This window comes from Phoenix dactylifera, chromosome 1 (assembly GCF_009389715.1).
Source record: "Phoenix dactylifera cultivar Barhee BC4 chromosome 1, palm_55x_up_171113_PBpolish2nd_filt_p, whole genome shotgun sequence".
NCBI classification, from domain to species: Eukaryota; Viridiplantae; Streptophyta; class Magnoliopsida; order Arecales; family Arecaceae; genus Phoenix; species Phoenix dactylifera.
Genome location: NC_052392.1, coordinates 7,368,680 through 7,390,738, shown reverse-complemented (window position 1 = coordinate 7,390,738; position 22,059 = coordinate 7,368,680). Strand labels below are relative to the sequence as shown.

Genomic DNA, 22,059 nt, shown 5'->3' with positions numbered 1-22,059 from the left:
GCTATTATTTTATCATCTAGTTAGTTTTCACAAACTATTAATCCTGAGCTTGACATGAGTCCTTTGTGTGCTACTTCTGTGAGGGCTTTTAAGACTCACTAGTAGTCAGAGAGCATGAAGTATAATGCCAGGCAAAGATGATTATGAGATGCAGAAGTTACTTCAAAGGTTTTTGTTCCAAAACAATGGCATATAATGCATTGCAAAGTCTGTTGCCCGAAATTGTTTTGGGCCATCTGAAAAACAAATTGAAGCACTATTTAGCTCAAAAGGATTTCAAAAAAGATATGCTCATTACTCATATTCTTTGTTCTGCGTTAATATAGCATTCGCTATGAATTATAATGAAACAACAGCATCATTCTTTCCAGCAAAAGATCTATGACCATTTTGCATTTAAATAATACTATTTTTCTGTTTTAAACAATGGCATATAATTTCTCATCCAATAGAAATTAAGATGCATGGATATTAGTCTTTTCACTATTTAGAGTTTATTCACCATGCGAACCTCTTAGATCTGGCTCCCTTAATTCACTATTGGATGTTCCTCTGCATGGATATCAGTCATTCTGCCAAACTCTGGTTGATGACTTGATGTTAATGTTTCTTTAATTTATTGACAGCATGTCATTTGTAATGTTACTCAAAGAACCCAACTGCTTATTTGTGCGATTTGCTACTTCCAGCGAATACAATAGAGAAGAAAAGCCTAGAAACAATCACGCAGGCAAATCTTTTAATGTATTTTCCAATATGAGAGATATATGAGGTAATGTCTGCTGGAACTCGTACATGCATGTGTTGAGTCCCATATCATTTATTCGCCAAGAAGATCTTGAGTATTTATACAGGACTAAGTAACTCAAAAATGGTATCAGAGCGAACTCGACTCATAACCTATGTAAACTAGGGGATACTGCAGCACCAGTTCATGGAGACTGACCATAGATCGATTGTAGTGCTTGTGATTAAATTTGAATAAATTTGAATCCTTATCTCGACGAGAACATCAGAACTTGAAAGAGAAGAGTATGTGAGGACCTATATGGGCGCGTGTTCAGTCCTACATCGGTTATTCCCCGAGAAAATTTTAGATACTTATACCAAACTAAGCAATACAAAAAAATATATTTTATCTAATTTTTTGGGGCGAGGCCCTGAATTGCAACAATGTCACCCCCCTTAGTAGTCCAATCCCTCCACCTGCATACCAGCACTCTATATTTGTACACTATTAAACGCTTATCAGTCAAGCCTGCACTTGTCGGTCCCAGTCAAAGGCTGGGCTGCCAAAACTTCTTAAAGTCCCAAATATATAATTGTCATATAGATGTTACTAATTCAGCTTTTTGTCTCTTTAACATGCTAAATAACTTTTCTGCATGGGAACAGATCACTTAGACTTCAACAAAACAAGGATTATAATAACTCACCCCAGTATGATTCTGACTATAAGCTACGTAGCACTACCATTTTATGATTCACTACGTATTCTTATCAATTAAATATGCATCCAGATGCCTCCCTTGTAACTGAAGTATACTTCATCAGCTCAAGCCATGTTATGATCCCACATAATTGGGATAGAATCGAGGCAAAACTATAGCCATGTTGTCTCACGACAATCCCTAGCATTACCCTCCATCCAATGCAGCAGAAACATGGCACCTCCCATGCACATGAAACAACACCACCATCAATTTCCTTAGATTGTGGTCTAGTTACCTTGACTTGCGACACCTGTTATAATTTATTATAAACACTTTTTTAGTGTGTTTCTTTCATCTTATTATGGAGGTGGAGAAGGGATCAAGAAGGGTCCCTTAGAATATAATAGAAGCTATTATTGGAGAAGTATCTGGACCAGAACATGGGTCGAGGCATTGGATCGAACACCTTATCAACAGCTGTGGGCAGCAAAAAAAAAAAAAGAAGCCATTGACCACATGGCTGAGCATAGGGTGGGGCATTAGGCTATGCTATTATTTGGTGTTGCCTAAGATAGATCTTTCCAGTTGCTGAGACTTTAGGTAACAAAGCAGCAGATGAAGTGAGGAGACATGGATAAGGTCTATTAATTGGGACAATAGCCTTCTTTCATTTATATTAGTGTTTAGACTTTGTCATTAGATGAGCAATTATTAGTCCATGTTCATTAAATGTTGTGGTGGGTTTCCACCATTTTGCTCAAAAAAAAAGAGAAAAAAATGTTCATGCTCATCATCCTTATTTTCTTACTTTCTCTTCTTTGTCAAGAAAGGTGCAGCATATAGCATATACCTTCACTAAATTCATGTTTGTCACTGAGTAGAATATTTCCAAGGTTATGTATTGTAGATCACAATGCAATGCAGGAAAATGTGCATTGTGATTCTTGATTTGAAATTTAAAAGGAGCTTGATCTTTGGATGTTATATTTCGCCAAGAACGGCGGGCAAGGCTAATCAACCTGTGGAAGTGTTGGAAGTATAGATGGTTCTGAAAATCACAAAATGTTTTCCTGCAGCACTTAAACCAAATCCTTATAGTATTGTATTAAGCCCTGTGAGTTGCAGTAATATTCTACCTCATTGCATGCACATGAACTCAGCATTAGTCTTGATAATCTTCTTTCCGAATGTAAAATTTTGAAAGTTTAGCTAAGAAGCTAACAGATCAGATTTGGAAAGCATGCAAAACATTCTTGTCAGAAGTGCTGTTAAATGTCAGCTGATTTTAAGCTCATGTAAATTGTAGCACAAAAACCTGCAAAAGGATATGCAGGGTTGCACTAGTTTTTTATTTTTTTTTGCCCCCTCTTTTTATATAGAGAGAGTTGCTATCTTATTGAATGTTTCTTGCCTTAATAGGGAGATAAGAAGGGAAGCAACAAAACCTTTGCATATCATGTTTCTTCCTGGACTGCATTTGAGGCCTTGGGCAGCAAAGCTTGTGGATTAGATTTGTCTTGTATTATTTTCCACCCTCTTATCTTCTTGGCCACTGAAAATCTTGAAGATTATTTGTAAAGTTTAGTTCCATGCGAAATAGATAGTAAAAAGATAGAAGGTTTGATGTAGATGATTAGGCTTAAAACTTAATTGATTCGAGCTTCAATGTTGAATTGGGTTCCAACTTATATATCAAGTCCTCCTAATGTTGGAGCTGATGCTGGGCGATCATGAGCAGCTTTCAAGCTATGAAGGTGCCGAAATTGGCAGCTCTTATAAATAGCCATAACATACCGGTTACTAAGGCCTCATTTGGAAGAGCTTTTGGAGGGCCAAAAAGTGCCAAAATTATTTTTAGATGAAATAGGAATGTTTGGTAAAAAATTTTGGAAGCTATTTTAGCTTTTTCAGAAAGCTAAAAATAGCTTTTTAGGAGAAACTCCATTTTGAAGCTTTCCAAAAGAGCACTTTTAGGCCTGATCGGAAAGCTGTTTTTTAACTAAAATATCCGTGATAAAATATAACAATTAGACAAAATGTTTCTTTAATAATTGTTTAACTAATTTTATCACATAGCTAGAAAATTTGTTATATTATGAAAAATTACTTTATACTAATAATTATAATATTTTATAGCTTTATTGTTATATTATACTATAAATATAATATTATATTACATTATATCATAATATATTGATATGTTATGTTAAATAATTTAATATTATATTAAATTATTATGCTATAGTATACAATATTATATTACTATATTATTATAATATGATATTATATTGCAGTAATATTATATTATATCATATATTTATGTATTAATGCGTATTATATTTTATTATGCTTTGTTGGATAATACTATACAATGTTCTTTATGGTCATTTTGTCATACCAAAAGTATTTTCTCAGTTTGTTTACCAAATAAATGTTAATGTGGCACAACACTTTAGAAATATAGTTACCAAACAGTAAATAATTTTTTATAAAAAGCTTTACTTTAGAAAGCTCTACTTTCAAAAGCTATACTCCCAACAGCTCTCCGCGGTGTCATAGTGGTCATATTTTCGTACCAAATTAGCACGATAAATAGACTCCATGAAGCAAAATTCCGGACTTTTTTAGCTAGTGAGATGCAACAGGTGCAAGCATGTTCAGAGTCCATCTGCCCTCATCTTGAAACGCAAATTGATTCTGTAGTGAGACCAACGACGGTTAACGTTGCTTCTGAAAGATAGCAAAATTCACCATCAGGTCAGAGAGGCACATGAGGAAGAGTTTCAGAATAGTGGCAACACCAGTGACAAGAATGGTGTACCACGGAGGGCCAAATGGTGCCATTGGATTCAAGCATCCGAAAGAATTGTAGACTGCCTTCTAACCTTATGCCAAATTCTCCCTTGCTCAATCAATAGTGTTGCCCAAGGTGACAACCCAAGAGGGGGGGTGAATTGGGTCTTTTAAAAACTTTTAAACTACTTCTAATCTTTTAGAGTTAATTAAGCTAAGTTGTATGGATGCTTAGTGAAATTTAAACTTAGCAAGAGTATGATTCTAATCTAATCAACTATTAAGCAGCGGATTCAATAAAAGATTAGTCTAAGTTTGCCCAAGTATGCAATTCAATTGAATGAGACTTGATTAAGTAAATTGAATATGCTTGCAACTAAAGGATGCACGAAGAAGAGTTAAGCAAGCTTAGTATCTAAGTAAGTAAGTGAGTGAGGAAGTCAGACAACAAAGAGCATCACAAACACAACAAAAATATAGTGGTTCGGTGCATCCCAGCACCTACATCCACTCCCCAAGACCTCTTGGGAATTTCACTATAATCCCTCAGATTACAGCCGGTTGTTTTATAAGCTCACAACCCAACTTGTTGTTTTGCGAGATCACAACGAACTCGGTCGGTTTTCACAGGCTCACCGACTAGAACCTACCGATTGTTTTCACGGGCTCACAATCCAACCCAGTTGGTTTTTCCAAAGGATCACCAACCACAACCTTACAACGATTGTTTTCCGGGTTCACAATCAACCCAGTTGGTTTTCCTCAAAGGCTCACCAACCACAACCTTACAACGTTGGTTTTCCCTTTGGCTCACCAACAAACCTTAACACCGTTGGTTTTCCTTTGGCTCACCAACAAACCTTAACCTCTTGATTCAATCCCTTGATTGAATCAAGTTACAAGATATTAGACTAAGAATTTAAAGCAAGTACAAGCTTCTTAACTAAGCAAATATATCAAATATAAACAAATGGAGTAAAGAGAAGCTCTCAAACGAATTTTGAAGATGAAGGAACTCGGCTTCTTCTTTACTTGACCCTCTTCTGATTTGGCACGAGGTAGAGGATAATTGAGGCAGCACACGGATGGAGAGGAAGCTTTGGGATTCACTAGGATGCTCTTCTTCTCTCTATTTCGCTTTGGATGGCCCTTTTGTGCTTATGGGAGATTTTTCTTGTAATCTCTTTGAAATCTCTTCCTTAAATGTTTTCTCCCACTTCCATACAGTCTCCCCTAGCTCTCCTCTTGATTTTATAGCTTTACATGTCGTGAAACCAGAAATCTAGCCGTTAGAGACAAAAATAGAGCCGTTGTCCACAGTCTGCAACTCCTGACAAAGTTCCCGTTGGGATCGGAGTCGACTCGCGCGATCTGGAGTCGACTCGACTGTAGCAGGAGTCGACTCATGCTTTTCTGGAGTCGGCTCGGCAACTGTTCCAGATTTGAATTAAAGTGGTCTTCTCGACTGGGAGTCGACTCGACTTAACCCGGAGTCGACTCGCCAAAATCTGGAGCTGACCTTGCACTTTTGGAGTCGGCTCATCCCAAGGAATCCATGGATGCATTTTTCAACTTTGCTTACTCGAGTCGACTCGGAAATTCTGGGAGTCGACTCGGTGCTCAGAGTCCGAACTCCCGAGCTTCTGTCTTTTGGCTCGTGCTGTCTCGGAGTCGACTCGAACTGTCTCGGAGTCGACTCGGCCCTCAGTATCCAAAAAACAGTCTTCTGTCTTTTGGGGTCGCGCTGCCTTGGAGTCGACTCGAACTGTCTTGGAGTCGACTCGCCTCTCAGAGACGAAAATGCCGTCTTCTGTCTTTGGGGTTGCGCTGCCTCGGAGTCGACTCGGATTTTGCGGGAGTCGACTCGGCTCTCAGTGTCTGAAATTGGCTCTCTGACTTTTTGCTTGTTTTCCTCTGGGAGTCGACTCTAGCTTCCTTTGGAGTCGACCTGCCAACCATCGGAGTCGACTCGAGTTCCTCAGGAGTCGACTCGGCTCTCAGGGTCCAAAATAGCTTCTCTGTGTTTCTGCCTTGTTACTCCCTGGAGTCGACTCGTACTATCCAGGAGTCGACTCGAGGACTATTCTTTTGGATTTTCCTTTGAATTTGCTCTTCCAACTTGAGTCCTTTGAACTTGAAACTTGGGTCAATAAATTGTAGCTTTCTTCCAACTTTTCTTGAGAGCTTTGGAGGCCTTCTTGTGTTCTTCCAACTTGCTATATTCCTTGCAAAATAACTATCTTTCTCCTTGCAACACAAACGTTAGTATTTATACTTCAAGGTTTTGTGATCATCAAAATCAATCTTTAAATCAATCTTTGGATCATCAGTCTCCCCCTTTTTGATGATGACAAAACTTGGAGTATATGCAATATAAAATATATTGTGTTCTAGAAGTAGTGCATAGCTAAGTTGCATGAAGTAGAAAACATATATATTTAAAACATACTTCATGATAATGCTTTAGATTTAATCAGCTTAACATAATCAACATATCTAAATTTAAGCTGGTTTGTATTCAATTCAGAACATACAGAATATAAAGCATTATGAACATATAGTTAGGTATTTCTCCCCCTTTTTGACAACATCAAAAAGATAGTGAAACATTAAGCACAAAGATAAGACTACTCAAATATTTCTTTTTCTTATTGTACTCTGATTTGCATGTCAAATTATTGCAAGGATATGAATCATATAACTCAAGGCAATAATATTAGAATAAGATTAATGAGCATAGATCAGAGCCAATTAAGATAATTTTAGAGCAGAACACATCGAATGTGATTCCAAGGATAGTTTTCAACTCAAGTGTAGATGGAATCTTTCTTAAGTTAATTCAAGAAGTACCACGAATGATATTCAAAGAAAGCACGAATGGAAATCTAACCTCTCTTCAATAATAAGTATGAAAGCTCGTTCATTTAAGATCTTTTGCCCAATATATTAAGTATTTTATCAACATGAGAGCAATTTAATTAATTTTCAGAGTATAAGTGCAGTATATTAAGTATGATTGCAAAGTTCTTTTATGGTGTAAAAATATTGTGGCATAAATGCCAAAAACATGAATTCATGCAATTTATGATATATCTTAGAGCATACATAAAATTCAAAGCTTTGAAGGTTCTTATAAAAACTTTAATCCTTAAAAAAATTTTTGGTACACATAATAATGAATTGGCACAAAAATTGAAGTTCTAAAGAACAAGCCAATGAGACCTCATCAATAAATTTCAAAAATAGGTTTTCTAAGAGATACTCAAGAAAATTCAACACATAATTCTCCCCCTTTTTCATTAAGTTAGAGGCTCTTAAGATCAACTGTTTGAATTGCAATTTGGTTCATGATGCATAAGATATATTAACCAAATAACAAGCCTCAAGGTGTATCATAAAGATTTGTATATTTAAATTTCAGATGATACATTTTGGAGAGCATTAGGATCACTTTTCATTTAGTATGCTTTCTCTCTCCTTTAGTTATAGATTTATGCGATTAAGTTCCATAAGATCTCTCCTTCTGAGATTTTCTTTCTCTCCCTCAATTGATCATTCCATTTAAGAGTTTAGAATTTGAAGATAATATTCAGTAAAATTGTCAATCTCAAAAAAAATATATTTTCTATAAGTTTCAGCTTATTTTCATAAGACTCAATGTTTGAGATAAGACAACCTTTATAGAACTCATCTCAAGGTATAAACTCATTATATAATTAAACCAAGTCTTGCAATATAAGGAGGTTCATTAAAATCAATCCATAAAAAGATACTGAATATCTAAAGCTCCCCCTCAAAAGATGCATTCTTCTTTAATCATTCTTTTCTATTGTTGAATTTCAGATTTTAATGATAAACGTGAATAAGACTGAAATTCTATGATATCGAGAATGTAGAGTAATCTAGTATTATTCAAAATTTGTGGCAATTACTCTTTCTAATCCTTCAAGAACAAGTTATGCTTTCTCTTAATCTTAGAAAAAATGTATAGAAATATTAAACAGAAAATGATTCATTTTAAGCTCAGTTTCTTTCAAAAGCATTTACATTTTCTTTCTTTTAGAATCATTTGAGTGAGCTGAAATATTTCTAGCTTTAAGATCATTCACTCTATATATATTCTGATGAAAGTCTTGAAGAATGTAGGAGAGAAAAACATATAGATGATCATTGAGGTATATAGATTTATAGAACTCAATTACTTAATCACAGTTTTTCAAAATAAATTCCTTTTTAATATCAAAATAAAATTATATATTTAGAAATTTTTGTTTGCAATCAAGATCATCGAAAGACACATCATTTGGACCAATATTGGTACACTGTAAGGATAAGAAATGATATGTTTCAGATGCGTATCGGGGCAAACAATCAAGGCATCAGAATTATTCTATTTTTCTTAAACTGTAGTTTTTATCTAGGAATCATATTGAGTTTAAGCTTTTATACAAAATCAGATTCTGAATTTTATAAAGACTTTCAATAGAGGCTTTTAAATCATGATTTGAGATATGTATCTTTCACATTGAAGCTCATCTTAAATCACTAAGATTGAAAACACATATTTCAATAACATTAGAGCACTTTCAGAATCTTTATATTTAATATTGAGTTTCGATACACAATGGAGGATATTTTAATAAGTATTAGGACATTATGTATCAAAGTTAGGCAAGCAGAAAGATAGATCAAGATCAATTCATTTTGCCTAAATAGAAGTATCCTTCTCTTCTTCTTTTTGTAAATCTATTTAACTTCCGAAGATAATCGTGAATGATAAAACTGAAATTTCTTCTTAATATTACTTAAAAACTTTATGTAGTATTTCAAACATTCAAGCATTGGAACACAAGTTAGTTTGAGGCAAGGGTGAAGCAAAAACTTGTGAGCAAAGTTAAGACATATTCCAATCAACTTATCCAGGCATGGAGCATTACAAAATATTGAGAACCCATAATTCAAGACATCATGCCATATGCAAAATAGATTATGTGTTAAGTCATGCATTGAAATATTAAGAATAAGCATGTCAAGGACCAAAATCAATTCTTTTCAAATAAACTCCCCTTATTTAAATATAATCTTGCACTGATTTCATTCTTAAGGTGTGTTTCCAAGTGATTAAAGCTTGACTTGATTCTTCTTATACTTTCATTTACTTTGTCATTCATTTTTACTTTCTTGTGTTCTATACTCTATTTGCTCCCTATCCGGTGGAGTTGGAAGGGGCACGAGGTACTACCACTAGCCTCCCTCTTGTGCCGTCCCTAATATGCCCTACACCGAATAGTTGGGTCAAATAGTGCCGGGTACTACCACTAGCCTCCCCATTGGCACCATCCCTATGATGAGCAATATAGAAAGGTTAAAATGTTCACTTGAAACTCTCTCTATTTAAGTGTAATTAATTACGAATTTTATCCCTTCCAAAAGAATGCTCACACAAGTATCACAAATGTGCCGAATATATTATGCTTGTTTTTGCTTTTGCTTAAGATTGGAGTACTTGCCTTCTCTTGAATAATATCCATTTTCTTTTCTTTATCTCTCTCTCTTTTTGTTATTCTCAAGTAATTTACATGAAAGAGCAGAATAAAGAAATAATCTTATGTATCATATAGATGTATATCATGCAAACAACATTTTCATTAAGCTCATGGATTCATAATTTCTCACAAGTTATTTTAAATCAAAATTTTAAGCATAAACTTGTGTATTTCATGGTTATGACATAGGCAAAGATATATTTTAGTTTGGACAAACCATGAAACAATTTCTAAAAGTATAAGTCAATCAATATATATATATAGACATGATATCAAAAATTAATAATTAAAGATCTTAATCATGCCATAATAAGATTTAAGTTATTGACTTTGCTCAATTAATTTATGAGAGAGGTATCTAGAATTACCAATTTATTCTACATTCTTCAGTTAAATACCTACTAGATTTCTTATGTATGAACTTTTGGCTGATGAAGGTCCTCTCTCTTGTTTGCATGTGAATGTTTATTGTATCTTACATGGAGATATCCTTCAAGTAGAAATCTCTCATTTTCTTGCTCAAGGATCCTGCATTATTAACAAACTCCTTTTCTGTCTTGAAAGAAAGTCATTAGTTTCTTCAAGATACAAAACATTCATAGAGCATATTTCTTAACTGGGTGACTCAATCATAAGATATGACAACAATTGAATGTTGAGTCACTTTACTCAAGAGATTGCCTAAATATAAGCAAACACATGTCACTTGAACTTAAGAGATAGTTTCATTAACCAAGAAGGTTCAAGGACAAGCATGTGAGACAATAGAAAGATTTATCAAGATCAAATCAATTTCTTATTTTCAACATCAATTTAGCTTAGATTCTATTTGCTTAAGATAATTATCAATAAGGCATGCTAGCTAAGTTTTGATCAAATTGCCTTAAACAATTGTTTCTATCAAAATTCAGATTATGATTCATTTGTTATCAATAAATTATGATTCATTAGAGTTAGATTGAAGTCTTGCACAAAGGCACATAATGATCACATAATCTGGTCTTTTAGGTATATGATAAAATAATTATTCTATCATGCTTTTGATGCTTGTTCCAAATCACAAATTGCTTTATCATATTTGTAATGAATGTTTTCAAATAAGGTGGTTATTTTACATAGATTTTTTTTTAAAATGAAATAACCACATAGGAGTGTATTCTACACATTCATTTGACAGAATATAAAGCTCATAAGCAAGCAAATGATAATGGTGATCTTTACTTTTAATCATGCAAGAATTTCATCAAGATCTTTTTCATCTTTTCTTGATTTAGTCGTTTAGTAGTTATCAATTTTTCTTCATTAAGTGCATTTCTGAAGAACTCAATTTGGTTCTGATCATTAACAAGTTTTCAGATTGTTATAGGTAAAAGATTAACCATATACATATATAATTTGATTTTAGTATTTTGATAATAAATCATTAGTCTCATAAAGAATAAACTGAATTGATATTTCTTCAACTAGAATCTTTTCATTGAATATTCTATACGCATTGCTTGATGAATGATATCCAAGGATAGAAATATCTTTATCAGATTTGGCATTATTTTCAAAAGACCATATCAAGCATATCATAAGCTACTGAAAAATATGAAAGATATGCAATAGATCATTTTCTATTTTTCAGAAGATCAAATGGAGTTTTCATCAATAATAGACCTAATAGAAACCATATATATGACAAGCAATGATGAAAGCTTTTAACAAATCATTTAAGTAGATGACTATCATACAACATTGCCTTCTTCATTTCTTCAAGGATTCTATTGATCTTATTTTACTTATAGTGTTCTTGGTGCAGAAACAATTGCATTCAATATTATTTTCTATGCACAACTTAATATAAAATTGGTTTTCAACACTATGCCATGATACTTCTTTACTTTCATAGTTTGCAAACCTTTTTCATTTGATCCCTTTTTGTGAGTTTGTGCCAATGCAGAAAATATTTCAATTTAAGTGCCAAGAACAAAACCAATGTAAGCTTTTGAAAACTTAGTGTTGGAAACAACAACTTTAGATTTAGAAATTGATTTTTGTTTGTTTTCTTAGTTAACATGCATAGTAAACTTTGACCTTTCAGAAGATACTCTAAGTAAGCCAATGGTAAGGTCTTTTGAGATTAAGTACATACTAGCATGAGTTGATTTTATATCCCAAAGATGGTTTCTTTAATCTTGGTATTCATAGTGCATATATTCAAAGGCATACCAAGTGCACATTTTCATATCTATGATCGATAAACAATAATGCCATGGATAAAAACTCTCAATCAAGCATATAGAGAATTCATAGAGTTATTCTTAGCAACTTATCCAATAGTGAGTAAATCATACTATAAAATGAAGTGATTTGATAATATTTTCAAAAGTATTTTCTATATCACAAAATTGATCAATACTTGCAATTCATATTTTAATCAAATACTAAAGCAAAAGTAATGATGAGATGCAAGGGTTACTGATTTCATTATTATTATTTTTAATTACTTTGCATAAGTGTATTTTAAGTTTCACTCTTTAATGTGTGTCTAGAGCACCCATTTGTATGAAAGTTCTATTTATTTTATGGGTATCTTGGCACACCTTCATCTACATCCTCATATTTTTATTTTGGGTACCCAAGCTTGCTTGGGTCCTTGAGAGTTAGGACATATGGTTCCTTTTGGAACCCAGATTTGTTTAATTGTAATAACTTTACCACTTGATTTAATTATGTTAGAACGATAGGTAAAGTTGTTATGCCCATTCTTTTCATGTTTGAAATAAGTTATCTTATTTAATGGTTTGCTTGGTGAATTGATAACCTTTTTCTCTAGAGATTTATTATTAAGTAAAGGAGTCAAGCCAAATTTTGATTTATCATAAGCAACACATTGGCTTTCAAACATTATTTTTAATCTTTCTGAACTTACATTGAATTTGTTAATAAGAGATTTTGATTGGTTAATTTCTTCACTTAAGTTTTGATTTTCTTTAATTAAACTTTGATTTTTTTGAATCAATTGTTCTAAATTTAACCTTAAGCTTTCATTTTCAGAATTTAGTTTATCTTGTATTTCATCACTAGAGTTTCTTTCTTTTGAAATTTTTAGATTTAGTTTCTTAAGATTTTTATTCACCATACAATTTTTATTCTTTATAGCTAATTTTTTACATTCACCATACAAATCATGAAAAGCATTTAATAATTCATCATAAGGGAATTCTTCTTGAAAATCATTTGATATAAAGATAGATTCAGATTTTACCTTATCTTCTTGTGCCATGAAGCACAAGTTAGTTACCTCTTGTAGTTCTTTGGAGCTAATATCATCATTGTTGCTCCTAGCTTTCAATTTCTTGCTTGACTCTTCCTTGGTCAAGACTTTCTTGCTTTTTATCTCTTTCTTCCTTTCTTCTTGCTTCCTCTTCTTCTTTGTCTTTAGGAAGCTTTTGAATCTTTCGGTGTTTGGAAATGGATCCTTGTTTTCATCACCGAACTCTTTGTTTTTTGAACTGTTCTGCCTCGGAGTCGACTCGGGCCTTATTGGAGTCGACTCGGCTAACTTGGGAGTCGACTCTGAAATACTTGGAGTCGACTCGACTGAGGTGGGAGATTCAACACCTTTTTCTGCAGTCTCATTGTTAGTATGTAATTGAAGCACATGTGAGCTAATCTGAGATTTATCATAAATATTTTCTAAAGTATCCCAGATCTCCTTAGCAGATAAGCATGCAGAAATCTTATGAAATATAGATTCATGGATAGCACAATATAGAATGTTCATAGCATTAGCATTCAATTGTGCTAAGTCTTTTTCATTGACAGCTTGAGAGAGTGTATGAGAGTCATTTATAATGATACTCCATATTTTATAGTTTTGTGATTGAACAAAAATGCGCATGCGTGCTTTCCAATATGTGTAGTCTAAGCCATTAAGTAGTGGAGGTCTATCAATTAATTGTCCCTCTTCTAGAAAACTATCTATTTGAGTTGTCATGATCTTTGGCTCTTGATCGTGAGATCAATAATTAATCTTAGAGCACCTGCTCTGATACCACTTGTTGCCCAAGGTGACAACCCAAGAGGGGGGGTGAATTGGGTCTTTTAAAAACTTTTAAACTACTTCTAATCTTTTAGAGTTAATTAAGCTAAGTTGTATGGATGCTTAGTAAAATTTAAACTTAGCAAGAGTATGATTCTAATCTAATCAACTATTAAGCAGCGGATTCAATAAAAGATTAGTCTAAGTTTGCCCAAGTATGCAATTCAATTGAATGAGACTTGATTAAGTAAATTGAATATGCTTGCAACTAAAGGATGCCCGAAGAAGAGTTAAGCAAGCTTAGTATCTAAGTAAGTAAGTGAGTGAGGAAGTCAGACAACAAAGAACATCACAAACACAACAAAAATATAGTGGTTCGGTGCATCCCAGCACCTACATCTACTCCCCAAGACCTCTTGGAAATTTCACTATAATCCCTCAGATTACAGCCGGTTGTTTTACAAGCTCACAACCCAACTTGTTGTTTTGCGAGATCACAACGAACTCGGTCGGTTTTCACAAGCTCACCGACTAGAACCTACCGATTGTTTTCACGGGCTCACAATCCAACCCAGTTGGTTTTTCCAAAGGATCACCAACCATAACCTTACAACGATTGTTTTCCGGGTTCACAATCAACCCAGTTGGTTTTTCCCAAAGGCTCACCAACCACAACCTTACAACGTTGGTTTTCCCTTTGGCTCACCAACAAACCTTAACACCGTTGGTTTTCCTTTGGCTCACCAACAAACCTTAACCTCTTGATTCAATCCCTTGATTGAATCAAGTTACAAGATATTAGACTAAGAATTTAAAGCAAGTACAAGCTTCTTAACTAAGCAAATATATCAAATATAAACAAATGGAGTAAAGAGAAGCTCTCAAACGAATTTTGAAGATGAAGGAACTCGGCTTCTTCTTTACTTGACCCTCTTCTGATTTGGCACGAGGTAGAGGATGATTGAGGCAGCACACGGATGGAGAGGAAGCTTTGGGATTCACTAGGATGCTCTTCTTCTCTCTATTTCGCTTTGGATGGCCCTTTTGTGCTTATGGGAGATTTTTCTTGTAATCTCTTTGAAATCTCTTCCCTAAATGTTTTCTCCCACTTCCATGCAGTCTCCCCTAGCTCTCCTCTTGATTTTATAGCTTTACATGTCGTGGAACCAGAAATCTAGCCGTTAGAGACAAAAATAGAGCCGTTGTCCACAGTCTGCAACTCCTGACAAAGTTCCCGTTGGGATCGGAGTCGACTCGCGCGATCTGGAGTCGACTCGACTGTAGCAGGAGTCGACTCATGCTTTTCTGGAGTCGGCTCGGCAACTGTTCCAGATTTGAATTAAAGTGGTCTTCTCGACTGGGAGTCGACTCGACTTAACCCGGAGTCGACTCGCCAAAATCTGGAGCTGACCTTGCACTTTTGGAGTCGGCTCATCCCAAGGAATCCATGGATGCATTTTTCAACTTTGCTTACTCGAGTCGACTCGAAAATTCTGGGAGTCGACTCGGTGCTCAGAGTCCGAACTCCCGAGCTTCTGTCTTTTGGCTCATGCTGTCTCGGAGTCGACTCGAACTGTTTCGGAGTCGACTCGGCCCTCAGTATCCAAAAAACAGTCTTCTGTCTTTTGGGGTCGCGCTGCCTTGGAGTCGACTCGAACTGTCTTGGAGTCGACTCGCCTCTCAGAGACGAAAATGCCGTCTTCTGTCTTTGGGGTTGCGCTGCCTCGGAGTCGACTCGGATTTTGTGGGAGTTGACTCGGCTCTCAGTGTCTGAAATTGGCTCTCTGACTTTTTGCTTGTTTTCCTCTGGAAGTCGACTCTAGCTTCCTTTGGAGTCGACCTGCCAACCATCGGAGTCGACTCGAGTTCCTCAGGAGTCGACTCGGCTCTCAGGGTCCAAAATAGCTTCTCTGTGTTTCTGCCTTGTTACTCCCTGGAGTCGACTCGTACTATCCAGGAGTCGACTCGAGGACTATTCTTTTGGATTTTCCTTTGAATTTGCTCTTCCAACTTGAGTCCTTTGAACTTGAAACTTGGGTCAATAAATTGTAGCTTTCTTCCAACTTTTCTTGAGAGCTTTGGAGGCCTTCTTGTGTTCTTCCAACTTGCTATATTCCTTGCAAAATAACTATCTTTCTCCTTGCAACACAAACGTTAGTATTTATACTTCAAGGTTTTGTGATCATCAAAATCAATCTTTAAATCAATCTTTGGGTCATCAAATAGCTTGTTAATGCAGAGATTGGGCCAGTCATCAGAGCTCGAATGAGAGGGCAGTACTCCAAGCAGTATGCGGTAAGGTCCACGACCCGTTCGTTTCGGGCAGTATCGAGTTGGTGTGAAACCAGATCGGTTTGCCATTTCAATTCGGTTCCGGTCCTTGCAGGTCAATTTGATGCCGACTCAATGCAAACTAGTCGGTTTCTAGCTATACTGATTTCGATTCGGTATCGAACCGTACCGACCGCCGACCGGTATAAATCTTGATACCGATTTAGCAGTTCTTAGCAGATTTCTTTCTGCAGAAATTAGAAGAAACTACAATTGAATAATAAGTGATCGGCTGTTTTCGATGAATGGTGACGAAAGATGCGTCCACCAAGATTCTTGCCAAGCTCCTTTCCAAGAATGTCCCGAGTGTTCAATTTTTTTTTCCCCAACAAAGCCCGAGGAAGCATTTAACTTTTAAGGCACATAGCGACTCCAAAAGGAGGATGCAAATTGGCACTTGACCCCGTGGTGTTTTAAAATTAATACAAGGAGGCTATAGAGAAAATATGCTTGCCGACTTTGTTTCCAAACGATTCAGCCCCATTTGAGGAAATCTTTGGAGGGCCAAAAAGTACTTTCTGACCCTCCAAAAGTACTTTTATATGAAATAGAAGTATTTGATAAAAATTTTGGAAAGTTGTTTTAGCTTTTTCAGAAAGCTAAAAATAGCTTTTTGGGAGAAGCTCCATTTTGGAGCTTTCCGAAAAAACACTTTTAGGCCCCGTCAGAAAGCTTTTTTTTAATCAAAATATCGGTAATAAAATATAACAATTACACAAAATATCCCTTTATAATTCTAAAAATCTGCAGAAGGGTGAAAAATTAATTTACACTAATAATTATAATATTTTATACATTTGTTATTGTATTATACTATAAATATAATATTATATTACATTATATCATAATACATTGATATATTATATTAAATTATTATGCTATAGTATACAATATTATATTACTATATTATAATATATTACATTATACTAATATTATACTATATCATATATTTATGTATTAATACATATTATATTTTATTATGCTTTGTTGTATAATACTATAAAATATCCTTTATGGTCATTTTGTCATACCAAAAGTATTTTCTCAGTTTGTTTACCAAACACATGTTAAAGTGCCACAACACTTTAGAAATGTAGTTACCAAACAGCAAACAACTTTTTATGAAAGCTCTACTTCAGAAAAATCTACTTCCAAAAGCTCTACTGCCAACAGCTCTTCCAAATAAGGCCTTAGTCCTCCTCTTGATTTAGAGAAACCAAGGCTAAAAGGGATAGAAGGTGGGTTGTGTTGTGAGATAGAAGTTGGGTCCTCCATGACATGGTTCTTGAGTTGAAAAAAATCGCTTGCCGCTCTATCACACTTTCTTCTTGATTGCCATTTTGAAGGCTGATATGAAAATATGATTGTGACATGAAAAACTATTGATCTTATATTACATGTTAATAATGGATGCTTGAAAGGCATGCTTTAAGAATAATGCTGTTCTCAAAACGCATACTAAAATCAGGGCTGACCCAACTCTTAAGCGACTTAGGCAGTCGCCTAAGGCCTCGGCCTAAAGAAAGCCCACTGCAAAAAAGGCCTCAAAAACAAAATGGAAAGAAAAAAGCCCTTTTGTGAGTCGCCCTCGGCCGGCTCACTGCAGGAAAGACCTCAAAGACAAAATGGCATTAGGCCTCCAAATATTTTGGGCCGCTCTTGACTAAAATGGCAGAGGTTCGTAATATTCTTACAGGTTTGCACATTTCGTAGCAGACGTGACGGAGTTCTGTTTTTCCTGAATGTTTGTGGCCTGCATGTCTTGTTTTTCTAAATTAATTATGTTGAATCTGCAATTATATTCTCTCCTTCTGAATCAAATGGTAGCGAATCCTCGCTGCTTGTCTCAAAAAAAAAAAACTAACTACAGTCTATGTTCACTAAGATGGATCACGATCTTTCAGATGATGGCAAGGAGGACTGACTACAAACATGGCTCTTGTATAAGAAACTACAGAGAGATACTCTGTAACAACCCAGGATCTCACCCAAAATGGCTATAGCCGGAAGGTATTATTTGGGTTCTTTGATCCTGTATAAGTACCCAAGATCTACCCAGCGAATAACCGATGTGGGACTAAACACACGCCCGCACGGGTCCTCACATACTCCCCCCGTTTAAGTCCTGACGTCCTCGTCAGGCTAAGGGTTCATATCTATTCAAATCTAATCACAAACACCACGATTGGCCCGTGGTCAGCCCCAATAGATCCGTGCTGCAGTGTCCCCTAGTCTACATAGGTTATGAGCCGGGTCCGCTCTGATACCATTTAAGTTTTAAAAGTTGTCACGCCCCCGGCCCGAGATCGCGAGCCGGGGGTCCGCGCCAACCGCCGCACACCCATAGGGAACTCTCCCCACGAGCATGCAAGGCATCTCAACCAAATCTCTAAAAAATGTAACTAAAATAATTCAGCTGAAATAAATACAATCTTATTCCATTGACTGACATAAATTATAAAGTCTCACAATTCTAAATATGCAGCGGAACAATAAAGATGAAACATTAATTTAAATAAAAACCTAGTCTAAGATAACTTGTGCCATAATTCTTTTATTCGCACTCCCATATTGTAAAACCCCGGATCGAGCTAATTTTTTGGATCTGTAAAAACAGTAAGAAATCGTATAATGAGCTAGACAGCCCAGTAAGTAATAAACACCTTAACTAGTCAATTCATATACTAACAAAAAATATGAATACAAATTACGATGAATCAACATAATAACATAATCAATTCCTTTCAAGCACAAATTCATTAAAATTCGTATTTTTCAAATATCCATATACATAATCATAAATCTGATTCGAAACAAATCACATTCATCTCATCAGCCTTTAGCTACGACCACACTTATACCCTGTGGCTAGGCCAGAAACAGAACCGCACTTATACCCTGCGGAGTGGGCCAGAATACCGTACTTATACCCTGCGGAGTGGGCCAAAATACCACACTTATACCCTGTGGTGGGGCCAGAATTGCCAATGCATAACCCCCAATTGGCAGGATCCAGAACATAGTCAGGCTGAGAGTTCTAAATCTGATGCACATCAAAATTCTTTTTATAATACTATACATGTATCATAATCCGATCTAAATATGCATATACGATGCAAGAACAGTAAATATAGCAATAGTCCGAAAAATATTATTCCAGTTCACATATCCATTTTTCATTTAAATCATCATCTCGTAAAATTCATAAATCACATATAAATTCATTAACAATTTATTCGATGCAAAAATAATATTATATAAATGAAGAGTCTAGAGAAGGTAGTTCATTACTTACATTAAACGCGATCCAATTAATCTCACAAATCCCTCGCAGAACCTAATATCCAAAAATTATATATATTTTTTTAAAATTCATCACAATATATATATAAAACTTAAATCTTAACATCCTCCCAGGACCGAACACGCGGAAGTATCCGACATCCCGGGTTCGGGTTTGTATTCGGGTTCATACCCGTAAACCACCCTCTCCCTTTATTTATTTATTATTTTTTTTTCTTTCTTCTTCTTTTCTTTTCTTTTCTTTCTTTTCTTTTCTTTTCTTTTTCTTTTCTTTTCTTTTCTTTCCTTCCCTTCCCTTCCTTTTTTTTTTCTTTTCTTCTCCTCGTCTCTAGAATCTTCTCCCGTCTTCTTTCTTCCTCCCCCCCTTTCTTTCTTCTTTCTTTTTCTTTCTCCTCCTCCTCTTCTCCCGACTTCTTCTCCTTCCCCCCTTTTTTTCTTCTTCTTTCTTCTCCCACGAAGGGAGGTCGCGAGCTCGGGAGAAGCCAAGTCGAGGCCGGCGGTGCTCGCGACGGCCGGCCCGCTCCTTCTTCCCGCAGAGGAGGCATGCAGACGGGAGGAGAAGAAGACCCCGCGACGGTCAGCCTTCTCCTTCTTCCCTCTCTTCTTCTTTCTTTCTTTCTTTTTTTTTTTATCAAATGGTACTGCAAAGAGATAAAAGATTAGGATTTCTTACCTCAGCCCCGGTGAAGGTCCGGCGGCTGCCTCCCTCTCCGGCGGCTCCTTCCTCTCCGGCGGCAATGGTGGAAGAGGAAGACCACCCGTGCCAAAGCTATCCCGATTTTAATGGCTCTCTCCCTCTCTCTCGGCCAGTAGCCCAAGGAAGAAGGATCCCCCCTTCTCCCTGGCGGCTCTTCTCGGTGGTCTTAAGGAGGAGAGGAAGCCCTAAAAACAGGGCTTCCTTCTTCTTCGGGATGGAAACAGTCCATCCCGACGCACGTGAGGCCGGGGTTTTGGGACTGGGCCGGTCATTTGGACCGGGCCCAGTTCCGGGGTCTTACATCCCACCCTCCTAAAAAAAAATTTCGTCCCCAAAATTTGCGTACCTGCAGTTTTTAAAAAAATTGAGAATACTTCTTCCAAATCAAGTCATAACACTCTTCAAATCCAAGTCGTCTTGTCTGACCAATGTCAAATAATTCTATTCACCATACTTTCTCTGCACACTCTGATTTAAACCTCAACGTACCCGTGTCAAGTCTAGATTTTTTTTTTCTAAGAATTACTTGCTTGTTGGTACATTCATTATTATGTCTTATTCCGTGTGAACACTTTCGAAAGTTAAAAGTTTATATTCTTCTTTTGACAATCAATCAAAAAAATGTTATGTAACTATTTAATCTTTTCTAGCAGCATAATGAGTTATCTAACAAAGAGCAGTGGGCATGGCAAAACAATAAATAGAAATAAATATTAGGACTAGATTAATACCTGTCGTCAACACATCAGAAGCCTGTGCATCTTGCTGTGTAAGTGCAAATACTCTTCCTTGAGTCTTTGGCCCCTGGCTTCCTTCCATTGCCTGAGTAGATCTATTCTCGTTTCTTTGTGGGCAGTCTGCAATTTTATGACCTATCTTACCACATCTAAAACAGGCACCGGTGTTCCAATGGCAATCCTTGTCAGCATGAGCCTTACCACATCTGGAACATTTATTTATATTTATCTGCTTAGGGTTGTCACTTGCTGATTTCTTGTTTGAACTCTCGGTGTTTTCATTGCTCTGCCCCTGAAATTCTTTTGACCTATTCCTCTTCTTTTGATTTCTTTCCCTTTCCAACCGTTCATCATTTACTTCCCTTTCAATTATTAAAGCCTTATTTACCACAGCTGCATAGGTAGTCAATTCATACGGTACCACTTGTTTTCTAATTTCAGTTTTTAGTCCCATCTCAAATTTATGCGCTCGATCTAGCTCATCCTCAACTAACTTTGGAACAAATTTCGCCAACTCGGTAAATTTAGCTTCGTATTCTGCAACAGTGATATTCCTTTGCTTTAGATGAATAAACTCCTGCTCTTTTTGCATCCTTACACTCCGAGAAAAATACTTATCATAAAATGCACCTCGAAATTTTTCCCAAGTGAGTGGCTCCCTATCCTGCTCATATTTATGTTCCAACATCCGCCACCAGTTGAATGCCTCACCTTGCATCATGTATGATGCAAACAAAATCTTTTCATCAGCCTGGCATCTCAAGACAGTAAATGCTTTTTCCATCTCTGTAAGCCAATTGTCTGCTTCCAACGGTTCTGTAGTCCCCTTGAAAGCTGGAGGAGCCAGCCTCTTAAATTCAGCTATACTGCTACGCTGTTCACACTGTTCCCCTCGTCCTTGCTGTGGTTGTGTCTGGGGCAACTGCGCTTGTTGTTGGAGCAACTGCTGTTGCATCTGCATAAGGCCCACTATGGTCTGCATAACCTGGCCTAGGCCGGCTCTTGTTGTCCTGTCTGAGTATCACTAGCAGGATTGACGACTCTCTCCTGCTGAGGGGTGTTACCAACTTGTTGGGGTGTGCTGTCATTTTACGGGTTGGGTGCCTTATTAGTAGCTCTGCGAGTAGTCTTTCTCTTCCGACGTGGAGGCATCCTGACCTATGTCTATCAGATAGCAGCATGCCAATAA

At 36.2% G+C, this 22,059-nt stretch overlaps 1 protein-coding gene across 1 annotated transcript; it reads right to left on the bottom strand.

Moving 5' to 3' along the window:
- Positions 1-157: 157 nt before the first annotated feature.
- LOC120104260 lies at positions 158-21,852 on the bottom strand. The gene is made up of 2 exons (XM_039115148.1): positions 21,365-21,852; positions 158-236 (listed from the first exon to the last, which is right to left on the bottom strand). The coding sequence occupies exons 1-2, from the start codon at positions 21,850-21,852 to the stop codon at positions 158-160; spliced, it is 567 nt and encodes a 188-aa protein (XP_038971076.1).
- Between the last annotated feature and the right edge of the window lie 207 nt (positions 21,853-22,059).